Raw genomic sequence first — 21,698 nt, 5'->3', positions numbered from 1 at the left:
CCCAGTCACTGCCTGTTTATGAACAATAAAAATCAGCTGAGTGCGCTTCCACTAAGAGGCCCTAAGGACAATGAGGATTTGCAAACACTAAATACTGCACACATGAACTCTTCCTGAAATTAAGAAGTTAGCATAATTATGTTTTCTGGTACATATTTGTAAGTCATTAACAACAGAAAATTAAAATTGCTTCCTACCTAAATTCTTCATGAAGTAAGTCTCAGCACTTTGTAATACTTTCCTGTCATAAAAGTGCCAACTATTTGAGATTTTTAGATGAGATCATACTGAAAAATGTTCACATCCGTGAAGTGGGGAGGGGGTTGTCAGGAGGAGGAATTGCAGCACTGTGCTCTGGGCATGAGTAAAGCTGCCCCAGAGTGCCCTGCCTCTCCCTGGCTGCTTTGGACCACTGGAACAATATTTGCTGGTTGCTATGTAGACAGAAGTCATTGCCAAATCATCCCAATAACAAGACTGAACCTGGTTCTGGTTGATAAGAATGGGTATTGTTAGAATAAAATGTGTTGATAACATTCTCCCCCACAGGTAAAATTGGTCATTTTTATGTGCTTGGAGAATGTTAAACTCATGCCTCACAACCACGCATTTAGTAGAAACTTTTATTTCCATACCATCATTGTTGACCTTTCTTTTTAGCAGATTTGGAGGAATGATGCCTCATGTTTTTTCAAATAGCACATAGAATTTGTAGTGGATTTTAATATTTTCAAACCACAGGTTAATTTTTTTCTTAAAAGTCAGCTGGAACAGCTGTATATCTGACAAGCTGACTTTGTGCATCTCATGAGTAATGACAGAGAGTTCTGAGCTTTCAGTATTGTATTTGGAAAGAAAAGGCATTGCATACAAGCCTAGTGCACTAAAAAGCATTGCTAAGAGGTTAAGCACTCAGATGCTAGGAAATGCCAAATAGCAAACACATACTCTAGAGACAATTAGCTGAGCAGATAATGGTGTTTGGAAGAGGAAAGGATGGGACTGTTTGTTACCAGTTTTTTTCCAACATACACTAATAGCACAGGAAGGGCAAAAATAAAGATCTGAGAGACTGAGAGGAGCCTGTTCTCTCTCCATTTGTCCTTAACTTTATATATCCATGCCTATCCCTATTCCATCTCCTTCAGAACCTTGGTTTCATCAAACACCTTTTGGACCTTTTTGCTATATAATGTCTACCAACTTTTAAAACTACTATTAGTATTTGTTGTCTTTTTATGTCCCTCTACATGAACAGTTCATAAGCAACTTCTTTTCAGAATTAACAATGAGATAAAAAGTGTTATCACTGTTTAGCAAAGGGGATTGCAAAATTCAATTTAAAATATTTAGGAGCTGGTTTATTCAGAGAGTAAATAATGCTGTATGTATTTAGAGCAGAATTTCTGTTAGTTTCAGTTGCAGCTGAAAACACTGACCTCATTACCTGGAATAACATGTAATTTTCAGTATTCATTCAATAACTATGCATATTCATTCAATACTTAGTTTTCCAGCTCCATCAACAAAAAAAAAAGTTAAGAACCCCAAAAAATTCCTTTCTTGATTTTAACCCTCTACTGCATCTGCTGAATAAGATCATGGGGGAGGGGGCAAATGTGATCATGTAACTACATAAAGTAGTGTACTGTTTGAGTGAAACTTGGTTTTCTACATTTTGAGTCATTAACTTTATAACTTCAATAATTATTTAGAACTGAAAGTACTTTTATGCTTCTTGGAACAAGCCAACAAGGTAAGTTCTATCATACAACATTACAAAAGGCATGGAATCACATCAGAACATTTTAATCTACCATGAGCAATTCTTACTAAACCGCAAGTCAGAGATGAATGCTTTTGTCCCCACTCATCCTGGTCCCATCCTTTATATGTCTACATCTTTTTATGTAGGCAGCCCTAAACCATGTACTTCACATTTCCTAGCACAGCCTTCTGACCTCTCATTCAGTTTTCTTTGTTTTCCATCTCCTTCCATTTATCCTTATTGGCTGCAATTCCAGCATTCTTAACCAGGCACTCTGTCCTTCCCTCTTGCCCTGATTTTCAAAAGCTTTTATCTGGTCAGCTCCCAGCTTGTTCACAGCTATGAACTGTGGCCTCTTATGTCATTCAGTGCTGATCCTAAGTGCACCCTACACTCCTGGCCAAAGCTTCTCTTTAAACTGTCCCAGTCTCTTTAGCCTAATGGAGAGCATAGAGAAATCCACCAGCCTGCAAAGGCTTTAAGCTGCCTGGGTTCTGAACATAGCAAGTAAAATACATAATCTTTGCTTTAGGGAAAAATTCCTCAATCATGGAACTACATATAAATCCAGAAAGAACTGCAGGTTGCAACTTGGCCAGCTGAGTGGATTTTCATAGGAGTGGCAAAAGGCACATCTCTAGCACAAAGGTTGCCCTGTATCAAATTTCAAAATATGCCCTAAAGAACTGGCAGGATAATATATATATTACTGGGCACCATTTTCGTTTAATTCAGGCAAACTAAACACCTACTTTTCTGCTCATTCCTCTGTTAAAAAGAAAAAACCTAAAAATCCCACACCCTTAGCAGTCACAAAATCCTTCCCAGAACCTTTTAATTGGTTGTAACTTTTGAAGTTAAGGGATAACGAAGCTGTAATCAGCAGGTCTTCAAAGGCTAGAGACAATTAGGGAGGTGTGGATGCCCCCAAAGAAATAATTTATGATGTGATGTCATTACAGTATCTGGCATTATGAACCAGAATGCACACAGCACTAACAGGACTGACGCTGATTCTCCCATGCTATCCATGGTAGAACTCCTACATGAGACTGATAAAGAAGAAGGAATCTCAGTTTCTCTTCGAGGCACTTTCTGCTGCAACATGTATCCTACTTGAGCAAGGACGGGGAGATCAGGCTTCCTTGATGGAACAGAAAATTTGTGTCTAAGTCTTAATTTCCTCTATTCCACCAGGTCCTATTCATGCTTTTTTAAGTTACATGAATATTGTTATTTTCAGTTATTCACTGAGACAAGAAATAATCACTATCACAAATCATATAGCAAATGTAATACAGGTAGTGATATTTCAAAAGCATTATAAATTGGTGTACTTTCTGAAACAGAACTATTTTAGTACACAATAATATATTGTGGTAGCTTTGTCCCCACAAGTAGAATAGTAGTCAATCATTTGCAACTGTCTTGAGCAAAACCCTATTTCACTGTTCAAATTTTAGCAGCATGCAGTTTTCTGTACAATCAATAACAGTTCTTTTAAAGGTTCAATCAGTAGCCAAAAACCTTTCAAGATTGATTTGAAATCCCTCCAACCATTACAGCCTTCCCCTTTGTCACCGCTCCTTCTCCTGCTTTAGTTCTGCATAGATTCATTCATGCAATGCTCTTGCCACAAAGACTTTCAAAAAAGTGAACAAATTCACTTGGTACAGCAAACAGAAGAAGCAGAATATAATTGCAGGACACTTCACTGCACTTTTCAGGACTTACTGCTGACACTGACTGTGCCAAGAATCAGTTTTGTTAAGTAAAATGCTGCAAATATGGTGTTTTGGTGTTTGACTTTAAGGTGACACATTTGTACTACAGTCATGAATAATATATGCTGTTCTCTAGTACATTTCCCAGTATACTGCTATTCACTAGTAATAAAAATTCTTAGTAAAACAATGGTATTCTGTAGTTTTCCCCCTCTTCCCTATCCAATTAAAGCATATTTAAAATAAATACAGAAAAAGAGCTAGACTGCAGTCAACTTTTCAAACAAGAAGTCTGTTCTTTAAGGTGACAATCTAATTCTAGAAAGCAGTGTGAAATGAAGTTAGTGTCTTTAAAAATATATTACTTTTCAAGTTACTCGATACCTTCACTCTCCCAGAGAAAATTTCCTGTTCTGGCTGATGGCCAAAGAGATTATACAGTAAAAGGCCATATCCTTTTGCCTTTCATTATTTAGGCAATATTTCATACTACTACAATGTAATCAAAACATTTCCTTTCTAGACAATATTTGGCTTAACACAGATCAACATTTTTTCCATTGGTATTTTTTTAGTAGCTGCTCTGAAGAAAAACATCATTAAATCTCAGCATTTCTTCATTTTGCCTTCATGCTGTGATAAATATCAAAAGTATTCTGTTAGATCTATGATGACTACTCTCAAAGGGTTCTCAGGCTATAAGGTTTCATGAAACATAAAATTTGAAAAGTGAAAGGGATTCAAATATTAAGTGAAAGGATAGTTTTATTTCTCTAAATCCAAAATCAAGAAGAGGCACTTACAGAAATAATATAATCACATGCAAATAAGAAAAAGTGTTCAGAGACTTAGAAAAATTGCATCATCATTTGTTTTTCTCACATGAAGTTTCTTTCCTGATTCCTGCAGAAAAGCAACAAAAAAACTGGTTTTGTTTTCAATCCAAGAGAATCTCTACAGAACTTGCTTGGTTTACTGAAATTACACAGGGCATCTCTAATTTGTCTCCCTGGAAGAAATGGGTTTTTTGATCATCAAGTAGCCAATACAGAGGTTTACATTAGAAACACTGTGTATTGTGAAAGCATGGTAGACTATCATCTTTTCTTAACAGTGTCTCTTCGTATGGATGGAACAGACTTCAGCAGGTACAGGCAGATTTGTTAACAAGGACCAGATTAAAGGGGTCAGGAGTTCTAAACTCTAATGGTAGTTATGGAATGGGACATGATGCTCTGGTTACAACCACCACAGCCTTGTCATAGTCATTCTCTACAACAGAGAGATTTCATGAAATTCTATACCCCAGATGAGAGGTGCCAAAAATGCAGTAAAACTCAAGTCCAGTGAAAACTGCAACACTTTCACAAGATCAGGAGAAGCAGTAGTAGTAATAATAATGGTAAAAATAATATTGCAAACCCCAAGGTCCATCCAACCAGCCCTGCGTTATGCTTACAGGCGTGAGTGATACTTGCCTTTCTTGCATCATGTGATATCTTTGTGGCCCATGAGGAGAGAAAGTAACTAAGGGACCATGACATCTGTTGTTCTACAGATTTCTTTAGTTCTGTAAGCTCATTACATCAGATAGAAGGCAAAACTTTTCCTGTTCACTAGCTTGCCCTGCCCCACAGTTATCTCTCACTGGTGCCCAAGGGGTTTAAGGCCCGAGAAATAAGTGGAAAGTACATTAATCTGTAAGACTCTTGAAATCAGTCCCCTAGCTTCCTGTTTACAGCACCATGTTTATGATAAAGGGTATTTTGAAATTGGAAATAATTGTGCAACATGCTTGCTTTGTTGAAGCTTTAAAGTACGAAGATTGTTAGAATACTGAAATAACAGTCAAGAGCCTTCCTGTCTCTTGCTTGCTCCCTTTAAACGCTGATGGACTTTAAAATCAACTTACCATACAACTTCCTCTTGTATTACTGAACTACCTTTACATATTACTAAATGAGAATTAGAACCTTGCAAACCATTGCAAAATATGACTGAAGATTTATCATCTGCCTGAAACAAGTCCCTTTTCAATGAAGTCCTTTTCTACATATTGTGCTTTTCTATTTATTCAGGACCTTGGGTTTAAGAGAACTCTAGTACAAGAGCTTTCATTAAAGGCAGTACTAAAATAGAGATCTTTCCTCCCCTCCCTGACAAACTGTGAATAACTACCAATATCACGAATAATTTAAAACTTTCCCAGAACTATTATGTAGAAGGACTGCATTTGTCAGAAATTAATCTCTCCCCAGCCTAAGTGGTCATTCTCAAAGATTTTGTCATTCCATTCTTCAGCAAGCCAAGAAAATGTTCTGTTTTATTCTATAAGACTCACTAAATAAACCTAGCAGAACATCTGATATAATTGATCTTATAGCTGAAGCTATCCTGCTTCAGCTTATGCAAGAAAGATTAATTTTAGAATACCAGCTGCCTGCAGTATTGTAGAAGCCTCAGAAATTCTCCTCCTCCTTTTCCCTTTGGTACACAATACAAGGTTTTCTTGGAAGTCAAGGTGATATGTACCAGATTGAATATTTGATACTGTGTGTTAAATAGGTTGGTTTTTAAAAAAAAAAAACCAAAGTAGTTCTTTCAACTGCCCCATAGGACTTCAAATAGATGAAAATCTCATTTGCACTTATTCATATGTTTTGGTTTGCAGACATGAAGTTCAAATAATAATGGTGATACACTAAGCACAATATGAAACCTACATTCACTGCAATAAACATGGAAAATAATTAAAGTCGTCAAAAATAATCTAGTCTTAAAACTGAATAAATAGCATCTTCTTAAAACAGATCAGAAATATGCTCATGTATGTCAACCACTACTCCTTTATTTTAATTTCCAGCATGTTTGTTTCAGTAATCTTCAATAATGCCATGCAATTTGCTCCTTGCTCCATTGGGCTTTGTTCTTGGATTTTTGTTTGGTGTTTTTTTGGGGGGGAAGTAATGGTTTGGGTTTCTTTGTTTTTTGGTTGGTTGGGGGTTTTTTGTTTGTTTGCTTTTTGTGGGGGCTTTTTTTTGTTTTTTTTGTTTGTCTTTTTTTTGTTTTTGAGTTTTTGTTAAAGCAAGCACAGTTCTTTATGGTAAAATATGTGAATTTCCCTGAGATTGACAGTTATGTGTCTTCCTCCTGAAGAAATTATGTTAGTCCTCGATACACTGCAGAACAAAGAACCAACAAAAAAACTTCACATTTTAAATAGCCTACTGTTATTCTAAACAAAGGTGCAAATAATTATTTTATAGCAAAGATTACATGTGTGTTAAGTCACCACTGAAATCCCTTCTACTTCAGACAGCAGGTGCTAAGAATTACACTTCTCAAGGCTCGAATGAAATGTTCAGTGCCATGTTTACACCTAAGAGATACATGTAATGTACAGGGGATGGACAATGGAATAGTGTTAAAAAAACCCCATTAGCTCCCATGCTCCAGTATCTTCAAGCTTTCATTTCACATATTCAAAGTTTATGATGCTTCCATTTTAATGTCCACATGGATCTTTGAATCTTTACTGATTTTTAAGTCAGCTGTGGATTTCATCACTGATTTTTAATGACCAATGAGGGAAAAAAGCATTTCTGCTCAAAGACTATTATTAGATGCCTCCTATATGACCAACTATTTTGAGGGAGATTATATAACTAACTAGATGGTTTCCATTTTGAGTGTAGGGAAAGGTACTAAGAAATTGTATGTGCTGCTCATTAGGATTGCATGAGTAAACAAGAAAATAGAACCAACAGAATATGGAAGGCAAATATAAAATCGTGTGAAGCTATGCCCTGTGCACTACTCACCAAACAGCAATCAAGAAAGAATTCAAAGGTTGAAAATTTACTAAGCAACTAAAAGAAACAGAGTTCTTCTAAAGAACAACAGAACAGCATTTTGATGAAAGTCTTAACACATTTCACATATCAAGAACTTCATATTGAGGGCGGACTTGTTCTATTTGTGGGAAGACAAGAAAAATCCGCATCACTCTATGGAAATGGAGGACAGCCTACGTTAGATGTAACTAAATGCACTAGCTCAGCTGAGGCAGTTAAAAAGGAAAAAAAAGACAGCAAGAGGCTAAAGTAAAGTAAACTACTTAAAAGTCTTAATTGTATTCTAGGGAGAGCAGAATAAGCACCTTAGTAAAATACCTTGTAACACATGATGGAGCTTCCTTGTTCTAACCAACACACCAGCTGATTTTCTATAGCCTGCTTCAATCTCCAAGTCATGTTTGAAAACCAGACCAAATCTGAGGTTTAGATTCTGGATCCTATGCATGAGTGGAACTATTTTATGCTGTGAAAGAGAAAATTTTCTGAATACCTAAAGGAAAAAATAGGGAGAGATGAAGACTCGTGGTAGACAGACATAAAGGGTTATTATGAAGGCACTTTATTTCTCAGAGATAATTGCCCTTTCTGAGAAAAGAAATTGCTGTTACTCGAAATATGTGTTTTAGGAAAAGCAAAAAAAGGATAGGCACAGATAGTATTAAATGCTCTTCAAAAAAAAAAGTGTGGGTTTTTTTTTTCTGTAAATTACTAAAATCAATCTCTAAAGCAGAATATTCCATTATTAAAACAGACAAAAAATATACAATAAAACACCAGGAACTTCATCTGTTCTAGGTTGATGTATCTTTTCTATAATATTTGACTTTCCGTTTAATTAGTAGAAATAAGTAAAGGATATTTCTATTGAAAGACAATATGTGACTGGCAGAAAATGAGTCAGATTGTGGTATTCCTTCTAAATTTGCTCCCAGTAACCTCAGCTTCATCACTTATGAACAGGAGGTTTGATCTTACAAGCAGATTTTTTATGATAGCAGTGGGAGTCCTAAAAGAGATGTCAAAACCAGATTGTACTAGCAAAGAAAAAGTACCAGTAAAGGCTGTGCCTTAGGCCTCTCTCTAGAATTCCTAAGTAGTGGCTGCTTCTTCAGTTCTTTCATTTCATTTGCATGCAGTGTAGTTTTCTTGCACTGCCAATTCACAGAATGCCTTAGTCATATTTGGGAAGAGCCACGCATAGGGTCTGTGGTTCCTCATATCTCCCACTGTCAGACATTTGTATTCCAAGAATCTTTATTAGCTGTGTGGAGAGCCTTTCTAAGGAATCAGGAGTTGCTTATTTCATCTCTGACATTCCTTATCTAATGAAGCCATTGCATGGGTAAGCACAGATAGCTGCCAAAAGTGCTAGCCACCACTATGCAAATTTCAGTAAATATTAAAAGCAAACATTTCACTTAAAATTGCAGTAAGATGGATAAATTGTTCTAATCTACATACCTTGGTATTAGCCCTACAATTCTTGAGGCAGCAAATAGCAACATATTTACAGAATAATGGTTTTGCCTTCAGCTTGCTTCTCAAAACTCCTGTGGACTGGGAAAGCAAACTTAATAGAGCACCACGTAAAATGGGTATAAACAGAACTTTAATTTATGTGAGGATTTCTGTTTCTAGACTACTATGCTTTTGTTTGTCCCATGCATCTTGCAGCTGTATAAACCCTATTACAACACTGAGTCAGGTTTCAGGGATTGTAATAATCCCTGCTGCAAATGCTAAGATTAGTAAGACTAATTTTTTTAAGAAGAAAACAAAAAAAAAAGAAACATACTTAGGTCTACTGAGATTACTGCAACTGCTAGTTTCATTGATGGTGGAGGGTAAGCAGATCTGGCAAGGTTCTGTACAAAACAGTGTGAAGAATATCAGACAACATGTTTCAGTTGGAAAAAGTGAATTTGCTCAAGTTCATAGGAGATTCATAACATGTACTATAAAATGCTCATGCCTGAACATTGGTCTTTCCCAAAAAACAGAACTGAACTTGGTTTTCACAGAGATTAGGATAAATTCTCTTAGTCGTGCTTGAAAATGGGGAACCAGTACTTTAGATTGACTAACTTACTCTAAGAGCAATGTGCTCACATTCTCTGTAATATTAAAAGAGTTCATAGTTAGCAGTAGGTGCCCATCAGTTGTACTATAAACATAGTGATATGATACATGATACAACGTGATAGTTTCCGTTTGTCTAAACTTTTTCCTTTGGCCACCTGAAAAGCAGAGCTTTATCAAATAAAAGAAGATAAAGGAAAGCACAGTTTGTATTATACAAACTCTTTATAAAGCACCAAAATGCTCACGTGAAAGGCACTGCATAACTGCAAAGTAAGCTATTTTTATAATGTTAATGTATGCATGAATTGCAAGTACATAATACTAATAACATTAAACGATGAATCACTTGGATTTGAAGCAGCATGTTAGCATTAGACTAAAAGAAACATAACAGATATGTCTTCATAACAGATTTGTTGCAGAAAAATTTTAGTCTTCTAAAATCTACCCTGAATCTAATCCTAAATCTCCTAGTCTCTGTTTTGACCTGCAGATAGCTGAAAAAAAAGAACCCCAGTATTTTAGGAGTTATTCTACTTGTTAATTACCTCCAATTCCCAGGTACTTTAACTTATTTCCCTTTCCCACAGGAAGTCAGATCTATTCAAGTTCACACTACTCCCAGTCTTAAACCGTGCACTCATCTATGCTGAGTAGTATCACACCAAATGGTAGCACACTACTTGAAGGCAAGAAAGTTCTTGGAAACAGGTCAATAACAAACACTTTGAACATGCAGTAATTCAGTGAGATACTTCTGCAACTTCACCTTTTGTAAATACAGGTGAAATTATCTAGTTGAATTATTCATCTTGACTTATTTAATAAAATAGAACCTCTTCTCTACCCAATTACCTACTTATTTAAGAAGTATGCTAATTTCTTGATCATATGGCTATTGATCCAAGTTTTCAATACTTAAATGAGTCACTCACTGTTTCAGTTAGCAATTTTTTCCTGTTCCTACCAATCAGTTCCCCTGTTGTGAGTCGCTTCAGGTAAGGCAACTTACAGAGGCACAGAAATAGAAATTGAGTACATTTCTTAATTATAACTTGAAAATTTTTCTTGAGGACAAAAGCTAAGAAACACTTAAATATCTAAAGGGACCATATCTTAATAAAGATTTATTCTGTACAAAGCTAAGCTTCCAAATTTTTTTCAATCTGCTATCTCCTCACTACATAACATAATTTTTAAATATCCCAAAGTGTAAAAACCCCAAATAATCTTTTAATCTTCACTTTTTTTCTAAAGCACGTGAAATGTGAAAATTCATGACAAAATGTCTACTTGATGCTCTTCTCCCACCACACACCTCAAAATGTGAGCAAAATGGTTCAAGGTACAAAAACCTCCATAGCTAATTCCTATAAGCTAACTTTCCTCCTTTCTTTATATCTTTGTGCTCAGGGAAGGAAATATGGATAGTATAACAAGGACTTGAAGTTGGATGATCCTCATGGGTCCCTTCCAACTCAGGTTATTCTATGATTCTATGACTTTTTTAGTTTCTTATGTTACAGGGAATAGGAGGGCAAGGGAATATCTTTTACTCCTTCTTTTACCATTGCAGGGGCTGGAAAGGCAGGTCCTTTTACAAGTAAACCAACCACGGTTCCAGCCCACTTATCAGAGCCCGATCAAACTGTAACACTTGTTAGAAAAAACACACTTTCCAGATGGGACCCAGAACCAATAAAAAAAGCTCATTATTCACTGCTGTTTAACATTGTTTCTTCCATGTTCCTTCTAGTGTAAGCTTTTAGTCCATAGCTTTTCCTACCTCCCTCAAAACCCTGCCAGCTCTAATAGCCCAAACTGAAGTTTAACATTTTCAGCCATCAGCTATGAATGTTTGCAGAGAAGTCTTATTTGTTCAATTTTATTATCCATATCTTTAAGCGTAGCTTTCACGTTGCCAAGAATGCATTTACAGAGCATATTTCAGACATCACAGAATTTTATTAGAAAGAATTTTTAAAGCATCAAGTTTCAAAGTTATACTTGTATTTACTTTATTTATATTTTTAAAGCAATGTATTGTGTTTTAAAAAGATATGTCCTGTTTAAGTAACATTAATAAACTGCTATAATTGCCCTTAAGAAGCTTAAAACAACCCAAGATGTGGTACTGCCTTTAGGCAAATGAGCAAACATGTCAAAGTGTATTAAGCATGATATTTAAAAAGGGATTTGGAATAGCACTTCGTACCTGTTGAACATTGATAAGTAGTGATGCCAGAATTACTTATTCCAAATACTTCTCTGTGAAAAGCCTCACTACTCTTGTCTTCTCTTTCAGTACAAGTAAAATAGGCCTAAATCATGCAGGTTCATTCCCGCCTCTGTTCTACTTAGCCTCTACACATAGTTTTAATTTTCACAGATCACTTTCAATTAGTCCATGACAAGCAGATTGCTGATGTATTTTCTCACTGTCAGACTTCTTGGCTGTTGATGCTTTGCACAATACTGGAAAGGCCCAGAGACAGCTTATAAGACTTATACAAATAAATTCTGAAACATGAAGTAAAAGCAGCCTCTTGGAATTCTGCCTCTGGCACTGTTTCAGCACCACTTTTGTGGGAAATCTGTATTTTAAAACTACTTCAATTAAACTTTGTTTTGAAACTAAAAATGTTTAGCATGGACAAAGCCCGTGTAGTGAAAGAGCTTTCTGAAGATATGTGGTGCCACATTATTTCAAAGTTCATCCAAGTCTCATCCAATTCCTATGTAAACACAAGGCAAAAGTCCTTTATGTTTTTTTCCACTATGTAGATAGCAGCATCATTTTTATTACTTTACTTTTAAGTTTTTTTATGTTAGCCATCAAGTATTTTGATAGCATCTTCATCTAATTTTTGAGTCTTTTTATAAATATTAGTTCATACATTATTTATTTTGTGAACATTAGCAAGGAACTTTAGATCTGCATTATTTTACTGAGAAGCAAAAAAAGAATAAAAGAATAAAGAAGTGTACTGAGATGTTTTTAAAGTTTCAGTAATGCAATCAGAAAAACTAAACCAGAGACACTGGCACTCACAAACAGAGAAAAATAAAGTACCTGAGCTGAAATTCTCTTCCTAATTCCTATTTAAGAGGGTAACTCTAGTTCCAACAACTATCCCTTTGTTTTTACAACTGCCTCTTGCAGCACTCCTCTTCATGCACCTAACAGGCTTTATCCTTCCAATTCTCAGGATGAAAAAACCACACACAAAAACCAAAACCAAAGTATGAAACTTTCAAACCCCAAAATTGACAAAAGATATTTCCACATTCATGAAAAATGACAGCTCCAAAGAAAGAGAGCCTGGTGATGCACAGAGCCTGTGAGGAAATGCTTACATCATGTAGTCAAAACTATTCTAGAGAGACAATAAATAAATGCAACATAAGAATAACCCCAGTGTCCAGATCTTCCTTGGGGCTTTTACAAAATCTAACAAGTAAAGAGTTTGTGCCCCCATAGGCCCCCTTCCCAACCACATCCACACATTCTTTTAGATCTTTGAATATTCATTTTGTAACATCAGTGGATTGCTCTGTTTTCTAGCAATTAGTCTATTTTATAAGATCTATATAAATTACTGTTATCACAATCTGAACTTTGTAAAGATCATTTCACATAGGAAAGAGTCATGCTTTCCAGGTACCGATTTGAAATATTATACTCTGTGGTGTCAGGCAAGCAAGTAAAAAAACTCTGCCCTTTCAAACAAAACATTTGGTTATCATTATTGTGGGTTAACTGCAGGAGAAAATTAAACCCCAAATAAACCACTCCCCTTTCCCCTTCTGGTGAGGGAGGGACAAAAGCAGAGCTTATGGGTTGAGCTAACAATTTAGTGAAAGATGGTTTTCTTAACATCTAAAGAGAATCCAAAGTTCTCAAAATCTTTTATAGCAAACCTGAAGGAGGAGAAGGGGGTGTAAGGCTGGGGAAAATCCTCTGTTTCTCGTATAAGCTGGGAATGATTAATAATACCCAGAGGTATTAGACAAGACCCAGCCAGGTGAACAACACTGAATATACATCCCTAATGACCCTCACTGCCCTTGGCATTACCATGTCATAAACCACTATCATGCAGTACATTAACAAAGCAATCCTAATCCCTCTTCCCACTCTGAAAAACATCAGCAGTAGCAGCACATATGGGTACATACACTGGGTTAGGTCCCACACGCCCGCAAACAGACCCAGCAAGGTGGCAACCAGTCATTCCTATGGAGTAACAACCTGGCTACACCCACAGGGCACTAAGCCCTGCCCTCTCTCTGCAACCAGACAGTCATATGCTACAAGAGTCTCCCAAATGCTGTTCTTAAGGAGCACCACAGCAAATTTTCTTTCCAAGTGGTTCTAAGGTAAAAGAACTATTACTTACGAATTAAGAAAACCAGTGCACTAGCATTGCTCAGATAGGCCACACTGTTTTTTAAAGCAGGTGGATACGTGACCTATACAGGCCTTAACTTCACTGTATATTTCCCCCAGATGCAGAAAATCCAGAGGGTGTGGACTCTGGAAATGAATGGAGAATGGAAAAGGAAATATCTGAAAGATGTGTGCTATCTGCCTATTAGCTGTGGGCCACAAATCCCTATAGGCAGCCACTGCAACAGCTTTACCATTTGTGCTGGACTATCACCCCTCATTTTCCAAACAAAGCCAGAGCTCCATTCTAGCTCTAGTTCCAGAGCACTGTTCTAAGACAAGGAGAATTAAGGAGCAGTTTCACAAGTCACTGAGGTGACTTTCAACACTGCATTCCAGATCTGCTCTGAAAGAAAATTCAGACTCCAGGGATTCCTGAAGATGGGCAGGCCTTACCTGAAAATCAGAAAAAGCAAACAAACGAAACCCACAAGAATGGCATGGTCTGGTCCAATAAACAAAGAGTATAAAAGGAAATAAATGAGAAGGGAAGAAGGGCTAAAATAATAATAAGCTAAACTGCAAATAGTTATTATTTTGACTTATAAATGAAGAAAAAAGCCCCAAAAAATAGACATTAAGAGAAAGAAAAAATACTATTGTGACAGAAAAATATTGAGGAAGCTGACATACAGTTTTCATATTGATATACATTTTATCTTCATTTGAGTGCTAATAAAATACCGAATGACAATATATTACATCTAAACATATTTCTTAAGTGAGTGTACTGCCAAATTAAAATCAGCAACATTTTTTGGTTTAATCTCAGCAATAAGCATGCTGTTATTGATGCTGCCTCCATACACATCTGGAAAAACATCCAGATCTGCAAACAGAACATTTTTTACTCAGGGAACTTTTTATGTACAAGAATATTCTTCCACTCTTAACAAGCACCCTCTGTAAAAGGCTAGTAAGAAGACTGATTAATAGGATTCTACTCTGAGAAGATTAATAGAGGACTATGGGAGATTTCTGTATAAAAGTACATTTACTGGGAAAACATTTTAATAGAGAAAACTATGGGGAGGATATAAGAAAAATATTTATATTTGTGAGAAATTTGACAACTAACTTCATGAATTATCACCCTTAGGAAAGAAATGCAAGATATTCTGGAGACATTATTGACAAATGGCTGGATAATAAAAAAAACACTATTTACTGTTGCACTATTCTAAATATTAATAAACAATTATAATAACACTGAAATAATGGAGCAGAAACAATTGCATAAATTGTGGAAGTATTTTAGATCAATTCTTACTGCAAAATATTGCATTTTGGGAATCAGATAAGAATCACCTCTAAGCTCAATACAAGACTTCATTTTTTTATTGTATAAGAATAATATATATAGCTGTTACTCATTTTCAAGTCACAAGAGCCCTCTCCTCCCACACAGAATACATCCTAATCTTTTTTTATCTTTTACGAAGTATTTCTGCAATCACTGTAGCTAACATAATTCTTATAATCTACTAAACTCTGTTTTTAATTCACATAAAGCATTTCATTGTTCAGAAGCAAATTCTGGTCTGGGACAAGCCAGCAAGAATGGAATTAGCAAATACTTTAAACAAATTCATCATAAAATATCTTCACTAAAGTTTCCATCTTGAATAACACAAGTATGTATATAGGCTAATAAAAATATTTGAAAAGTAGGACCTGCACTAATTCCAAAATCTAACTTAAAATAGTGAAGATTCTACAAATAAAAAGGTAACACAGCAATTTTGAAGATGACTATTAAAGAATTTCTACAAGAAAGCAAAGAACACACTTGTGAAACAGGTTTTGTTTTTAACTAAGGACCCCTAGAATGATAAAGCATATCCCATTACCACACATGCATAAAAGAATATGATAACCTATGATAAAAATAAGTAGTACTAAAGCCTTGCCATTATAGAATTAGTCAAACATCTTTATCTCTCACCAAGGTACTGGTGTTTCACTACAACTACAAAATTTACCTCCTAAGAGACTTCAAGAAACAAAACTAAATTCTATCTCTAAACCACAGATTTTCCTACCTCAAATCAGTAAAGAAGCAGAAACTACATCAGCCATACCTCTTCCATTTCCAAGATTTAAACTACCTGGGTAGCTGCTGGGTAGGTAGTTTAATCACTGTTGTCCTGTACACCTGGGGTTTTACACACCTGTGCAGAATTGTATTAAGCATGACTTAATCTGATGTTCAATATGTTCAATTTTCTTCATAACCGTGCCTGATGGTAGGACTATGGTGGTGACATAGTTTATTGCATGTTTTTAATCTTCAAAACCTTTAAAGTCTGTAAAACTGGGTAAGATTTTGAAGCTGTAGAAGTCAACATAATTTGGTTTTATTATAAATTTAAATATTATACTTTGCATTTGTTTCTTTATTTTCTAAGAACAGTTCTGGGTTACATGCAAATAATGTGTCTAGGTGGGGATTTTAGGTATTTGTTACAGTTAAATCTAGACAAATAGCACTTAAAAGAAGAAAAGGATTATAATGAGAGCAAATTTTTCCTTAAAGCAAAGAAACCTGTTCTTGTCATGTAGGATATGGAAAATGCCTTATTTTTAATTTGAATTTTTTTTTTTTTTTTTTTTTTTTTTGCACGAGTTTGCTGTGGAAAAAGGAAAAGGATATATTTTGCACAAAACATTTCAATACCTCTTGTGCTACATAAGCTGGGTGAATATCTGTAAATATTTTAATCACAGCTTACAGCTCAGGGTAGACCTCAGAAAATACTTCAATCACAGCTTACAGCTCCAGGCAGACCTCAGAAGCAATTAAATATTCAGGTGGCGAGCAAATGCTGAAGAGGTCTAACTCACACCCAGCTGGGATTTGCTTTAGCTAGCTCAAGGCTAATATGAGTATTTTAAACACTGCATTGCTAATGCACTTTGAAGGACAGCTACTGACTGATAAAATGGTTTTGAGAGTAACAGAAATTTTATTTCAACTTATATTTTACATATTTTAGACCTTCTTTAGAAGGCAGATATCCTAGAATTTTTCAAATCACTCTGTAGCTTCTTAGGTCTTAGGCTGGAATCTGGGTTGCTCAGAAATGTAAGAATTCTTCTGACCAGTGACAAAATATTCATTGCAAGAAATCTGATTTTCTGCTAGTAGAACTTGCAAGTTAGACATTGAACTTAAAAAAAAAAAAAAGATTCTTGAAATCTAACTGATCGTTTTCTTTTGGATTTCAACATTAAGATTCTAGTTGTAAGCTCTGTTGTTAAAATATATATATTTTTTTCTATTTGTAGTACAAAGCTACTTTGGTCAAATTTCATCACTCAGACCATAATACACACTGTTTTACTTTCAGTTGTGTATGGCTATGATCACCTAAAGAACTGAAAATTTAAGAGGCTTTCATAGTCAAATAACCTTCAAATGCACACCTTGTCTTTATACCACATTTAATGGTTTCTTTAATTACACTAAGATTCTGCAACATTGTTTTCTTTTTCCTCATAAGAAATGTAGCAGGATAAAGAAGGATTCTTGCTCAAGTTTGTATCGGCTGAGGACTTTGAAAGTTGAACTACAGAAAAAGCCATGAAAAGGGAAGAAGGACAGTTATAAAGATTACTTGAACCCAGGATAAAATGTGAGGCATAGAAAAGCAGTAAAATGCTAAAAGATCAGAAAAAACAATTGATTCTTTTGAAGGCCTTTTGCTCTGGTGTCAATTGAATGATTTCATAGTTGCCAGTGCTTGATGCTGCTTAAATATCAGCTGTATTCATTATTGGGCTGGACAACTTTTTGAGTGCCTGGTGAAATAACTTAGTAAGTTTCTTGTCGCCATTAAACTATTGTTACTTACTTATGACTTTAGGAAATGTGGCTTCTGGTTTTCTTCCCAGCTGAGGCAAAAAACCAAACCAAACAAAACCCCCCCCCAAAAATCGTAACTGCTTTCTACTTTAATCACACATAACACAGACTTCCAAAAACAGCCTTTGCAGTGGCTATGTTATTGAAATTGGTTTATCTGGGAAAAATCTGAACAGCTGAAGCTTGGTTTCTATAGATTTTATTGCTATATGCAAATGTAGAGACTATGGCAGCCCTGGCTCAGGCCCTTTTCTGCATCTCCCATTCAGCAGATTTTGCATGTACCAAATGGCTTACTCTTACACTTCTCACAGTAGGTAACTGTTCAGCTTGTTCCATAGCCCTTTTTTATGCAATACAATACTTCCCTACTTCCCTAATATCCATTTTTACACTTTTTTTTTTTTTTTTTTTTTTTTTTTCTGGCCAGTTTCTTAAAAAATTGTAATTATTTTGAATTGATATGATTATGGTGTGAAGATTGTTTTCCACATATATTACAAACCAGAAATCCAGTCTAATGAAACAATTGTCTACGAAAAGTGCTTTAGAAAACTGTATGATTTTCATTATCAAAATACAAGAGAATGGTCAACTATTATTGCATCATCGATGTTTTGCTTTATTTTTAAACCATATAAAACTCCAATTTACAGAAAATATTTCTGAAAGTAGCACAGACATTCTTCACTTGCTCTGCAATATGTGGGTGGTTTTAAACAGGCTTGTCTTTTTCCACTGCAGCAAATTAACTATTTCATGGATGTATATATAGGATACACCATAAAACTCCTTTTCATATCCAGAAAGGACAGTGATGTGCCTAGATGATACTATGAAACTGTAGAAATTCCAAGTGATTAAGCTATTATAGATAAAAATCCACTATATATTTTTCTGCATGCTTCCTCATCTGGAAAGAACCACCTCCTTTCCCCAACATTCAGAGTTTGGAGTCTCACCCAAACATCACTTAAGTGTTTGCTGTCTCTTAACCCCTGAGCGAGCCTTGGTTTTTTGCTCTCGGCTCCACAGCAGCGCTTACTTGAGGGCTCTGTGCTGCCCGTGCTGTGTGTGAGTGACCTCTTCAGCCAAATCGGTGTCACTACAGAAAGGACACGCAAAAGCAGTGCATCAACTTCTGAAATAAATAATTTTTGAGGTGCATCTGCCGTATTTTTCCTCTCTTGAAGATCCATAATGAAATAGAGATGAAGGGGGAATTTTTTTTAGTGGAAACTTTGAAAAATTAATTTTTGATAGTAACTGATGTGTCTTCTTTCAGTTGCCAGATGGAGAATTATTAATAATTATTAAATAAAACCAATTTGAGAATGGACCATTAAAGTGTATTAATTTTACTGTCAGGGAGCTTTGCAAAAGCCCAAAAAGTTAGCATCCATAATATTTTCCAGAATTCAATAATGGCTGCATCTACAGACTTCTACCATAGCACAATTATGTGTGTCAAAAGGGAAACAAGACAGAAATTACAAATTAATTTATACCGATGTGATCACTTAAAAGTATACTTGATTTTGCAATAATCTACTATTATGTCAGCAATGTTTCTCGTTACTCATTTTTCTCAGTCATTAAAAGCCTTCTTATTTTCTGATTCTGCCTGAGTTAAGATTCAGAAAAACAGTTTACATGGATCTTGGACACATTCTAATTAAAGACTGTATCTTCTTGAGATATGCTCTTCTTTTACCTGGATTAAAGATGTAACAATCACACAGAATGTTGCTAGAGCCAATTCTGTTCCTAATTTTGCCATGTGGCTCTTAAATCAAGTAGAATTTAATTTCCCAAGCAAGTAGGGTGAAACATTCTAATGAAATAAAGACATTAGAATATGTTATTCTTTGTGCTTTTTAAAACTGCATGATTGACTGCTCTTATGTGACTGCCTCTAGGCAGATCACTGTCATATCTATCCTTAGGTATCTTCCACAATCAGGTGATGGTATCTGGTGACTTAACACTTACCTGACATCAGGGACTGGGTTGCCAGCAACTCTGCACTCCAGCAATACTTTGTTTCCTTCGGCAACTTCCTGGCTCCGAAGCTTCTGAGTGAATAGAGGTGGTGAAAGTTCATGCTCTTCCATGTTGATGAAGGGACGGCACAGGACCATCTTGCTCTCCATGATGCTCCCCCTTCCAGAATAGTGTTTTTCATTCAGATGAACTCCAGGTAATTTTTCCTCAGGCTCAGTTTCTTGATGTGGTTTGTCAAACTCCTGGTTCACCAAGGTACTTAAAGCTGGTTGTTTCTTATTAGGAGACAGGTATCCACTGTCCGGAGAAGAAGAGTCCCCATCAGGACTACGGCCTCTTGTCTTTGCTGCCTGCCTAAATATAGATGATAATTCCTCTATGAATGTGGCAGCTTTATCACACAGCTTGTTCCTGAAAGGACCTTCCCCCTGGGATGTTGATTCAGAGTTTGGGCTTGTTTTAGGCATACATGGACCACCTTTCTCTGAATATTTCAGGCTTCTGACAAAGCTGGGACTAGCAGGTAGAAAAGGTGAGGCGCTCGCTTGTCTCCTAGAAACTGTGACAAAACTATCCTCTGTCTGAGGTGCAGTGGATTGCTCTTCATCATTCCTTGGGAGAACATGACTTGCAGCAGATGAAGTCCAACTGCTTGCTTGAGGTGTCTGTAAAGTGTCTTGCTCATGCAGGTTGGTGTCCCTGAAAGAAGTGTTTTCTGAAGGGCTAGAAAGAGAAGTGTTGAGATAATGAGTGAAGTCTGGAGCTGTGTTCTCATCTTCCTCCATGGAATTGGCAATGGCTTCTCGAGCTATGTCAAGGCTCTTACTTATCTCCTCCTGGGTAAGGAAGGCAGAAAGTTCATTTGAAAATTCACCATTCTGTGTGTCTGACAGGGAATCACAGAAAAAGTCACGGTAAGATGAAGCTTCTGACATACTCTCAGAATATCCCTTACTGCTACCTTTCTCTGGAGAGTAAGTCTCCTTCAGCATTAAAGAAAGAGGCAATGCCTGGCCACAGCTTCTGTCTTGCATCCTGGAAGGCAAAAGAACAAGTGCTTAATGAAAAAAGATATATCCTAGTTTCCACAAACTAGACACAAAGCTGGAAGATAAGCAGAACCTAATGGTGCATGACATACCATAAACCTTGGAATCTATTACAGTGAGCCAGGACTGTAAATTGTTTAGGTGGAAATGAGAGCACTTAGGAGTCAATTTTCTAATTAATCTTCCCTCAGAAGTATGAAGTATACTTTGTCTGTATATTGCCTAGCATAATCTTGATTCCACTGGATCAATATGTATATATGCTGTTATTTCACATCTGATTAGTTATTTTGCATCAATTCTATAATGCTTCATTTTTTTTCCTGGTTTTAGCCTTATGAAGATATTGGGAATATATTTACTTTTCTCTTTCCCGTAACATTGTCTTCCAGACACTAAACCATCAAATTCTGAGAGAAGTGTTCAAGCTGAAACTATTATGAGGATACACACAAGGAGATTTGGATTAGAAATTCCAAGTCATACTTTCTGCTTAACGTTGATAATGTGTTTAATATTATTTTAATTATTGTGCTAGCATTTTTAACTTGTTACCAATTTAGTAGCACTTTCCTCAACACTAAAAAATAAAATATCAAGCTACCATATGCTAAAAGTAAAGCACTGAAGAAATAGATTTCAAAACCTATATATCAACCAGCACAATGGAAGTGTATAATGTGTATTTTGTACCAGTTTCACAAAGCAAAGAAGCACTTATACCTCTCCAGCTTCCCAACATGACTTCAGAATTAGGATGAGGACTTTCTTTAAAGTCAGCAAGAAACTAGACATCAAGGAAACCACACTTTCCTCAAGAGAGGGACTGGACAGAAAATTTCCTTGTTGAAATGTATTTTACCAACTGGTCACTAGATTGTGGCTGGTGTTTTCTGGAA

General features: G+C 35.9%; 1 protein-coding gene across 3 annotated transcripts in view; it reads right to left on the bottom strand.

The window, feature by feature from the left end:
- The window catches only part of PALLD (palladin, cytoskeletal associated protein), a 182,458-nt gene that overhangs the window by 158,601 nt on the left and 2,159 nt on the right, over positions 1-21,698 (bottom strand). For all 3 annotated transcript variants that reach the window (XM_058837833.1, XM_058837834.1, XM_058837835.1), the window contains exon 2: positions 19,739-20,785. In XM_058837833.1, coding sequence (XP_058693816.1) covers positions 19,739-20,784 — 1,046 coding nt within the window. In that variant the 5' untranslated portion in view covers position 20,785. The remainder of the gene's footprint in view (positions 1-19,738; positions 20,786-21,698) is intronic.

Source organism: Poecile atricapillus, chromosome 4, assembly GCF_030490865.1.
Source record: "Poecile atricapillus isolate bPoeAtr1 chromosome 4, bPoeAtr1.hap1, whole genome shotgun sequence".
Taxonomy (NCBI): Eukaryota; Metazoa; Chordata; class Aves; order Passeriformes; family Paridae; genus Poecile; species Poecile atricapillus.
The sequence above is the reverse complement of the archived record's forward strand: the minus strand, read 5'-3'. Positions and strand labels throughout refer to the sequence as shown.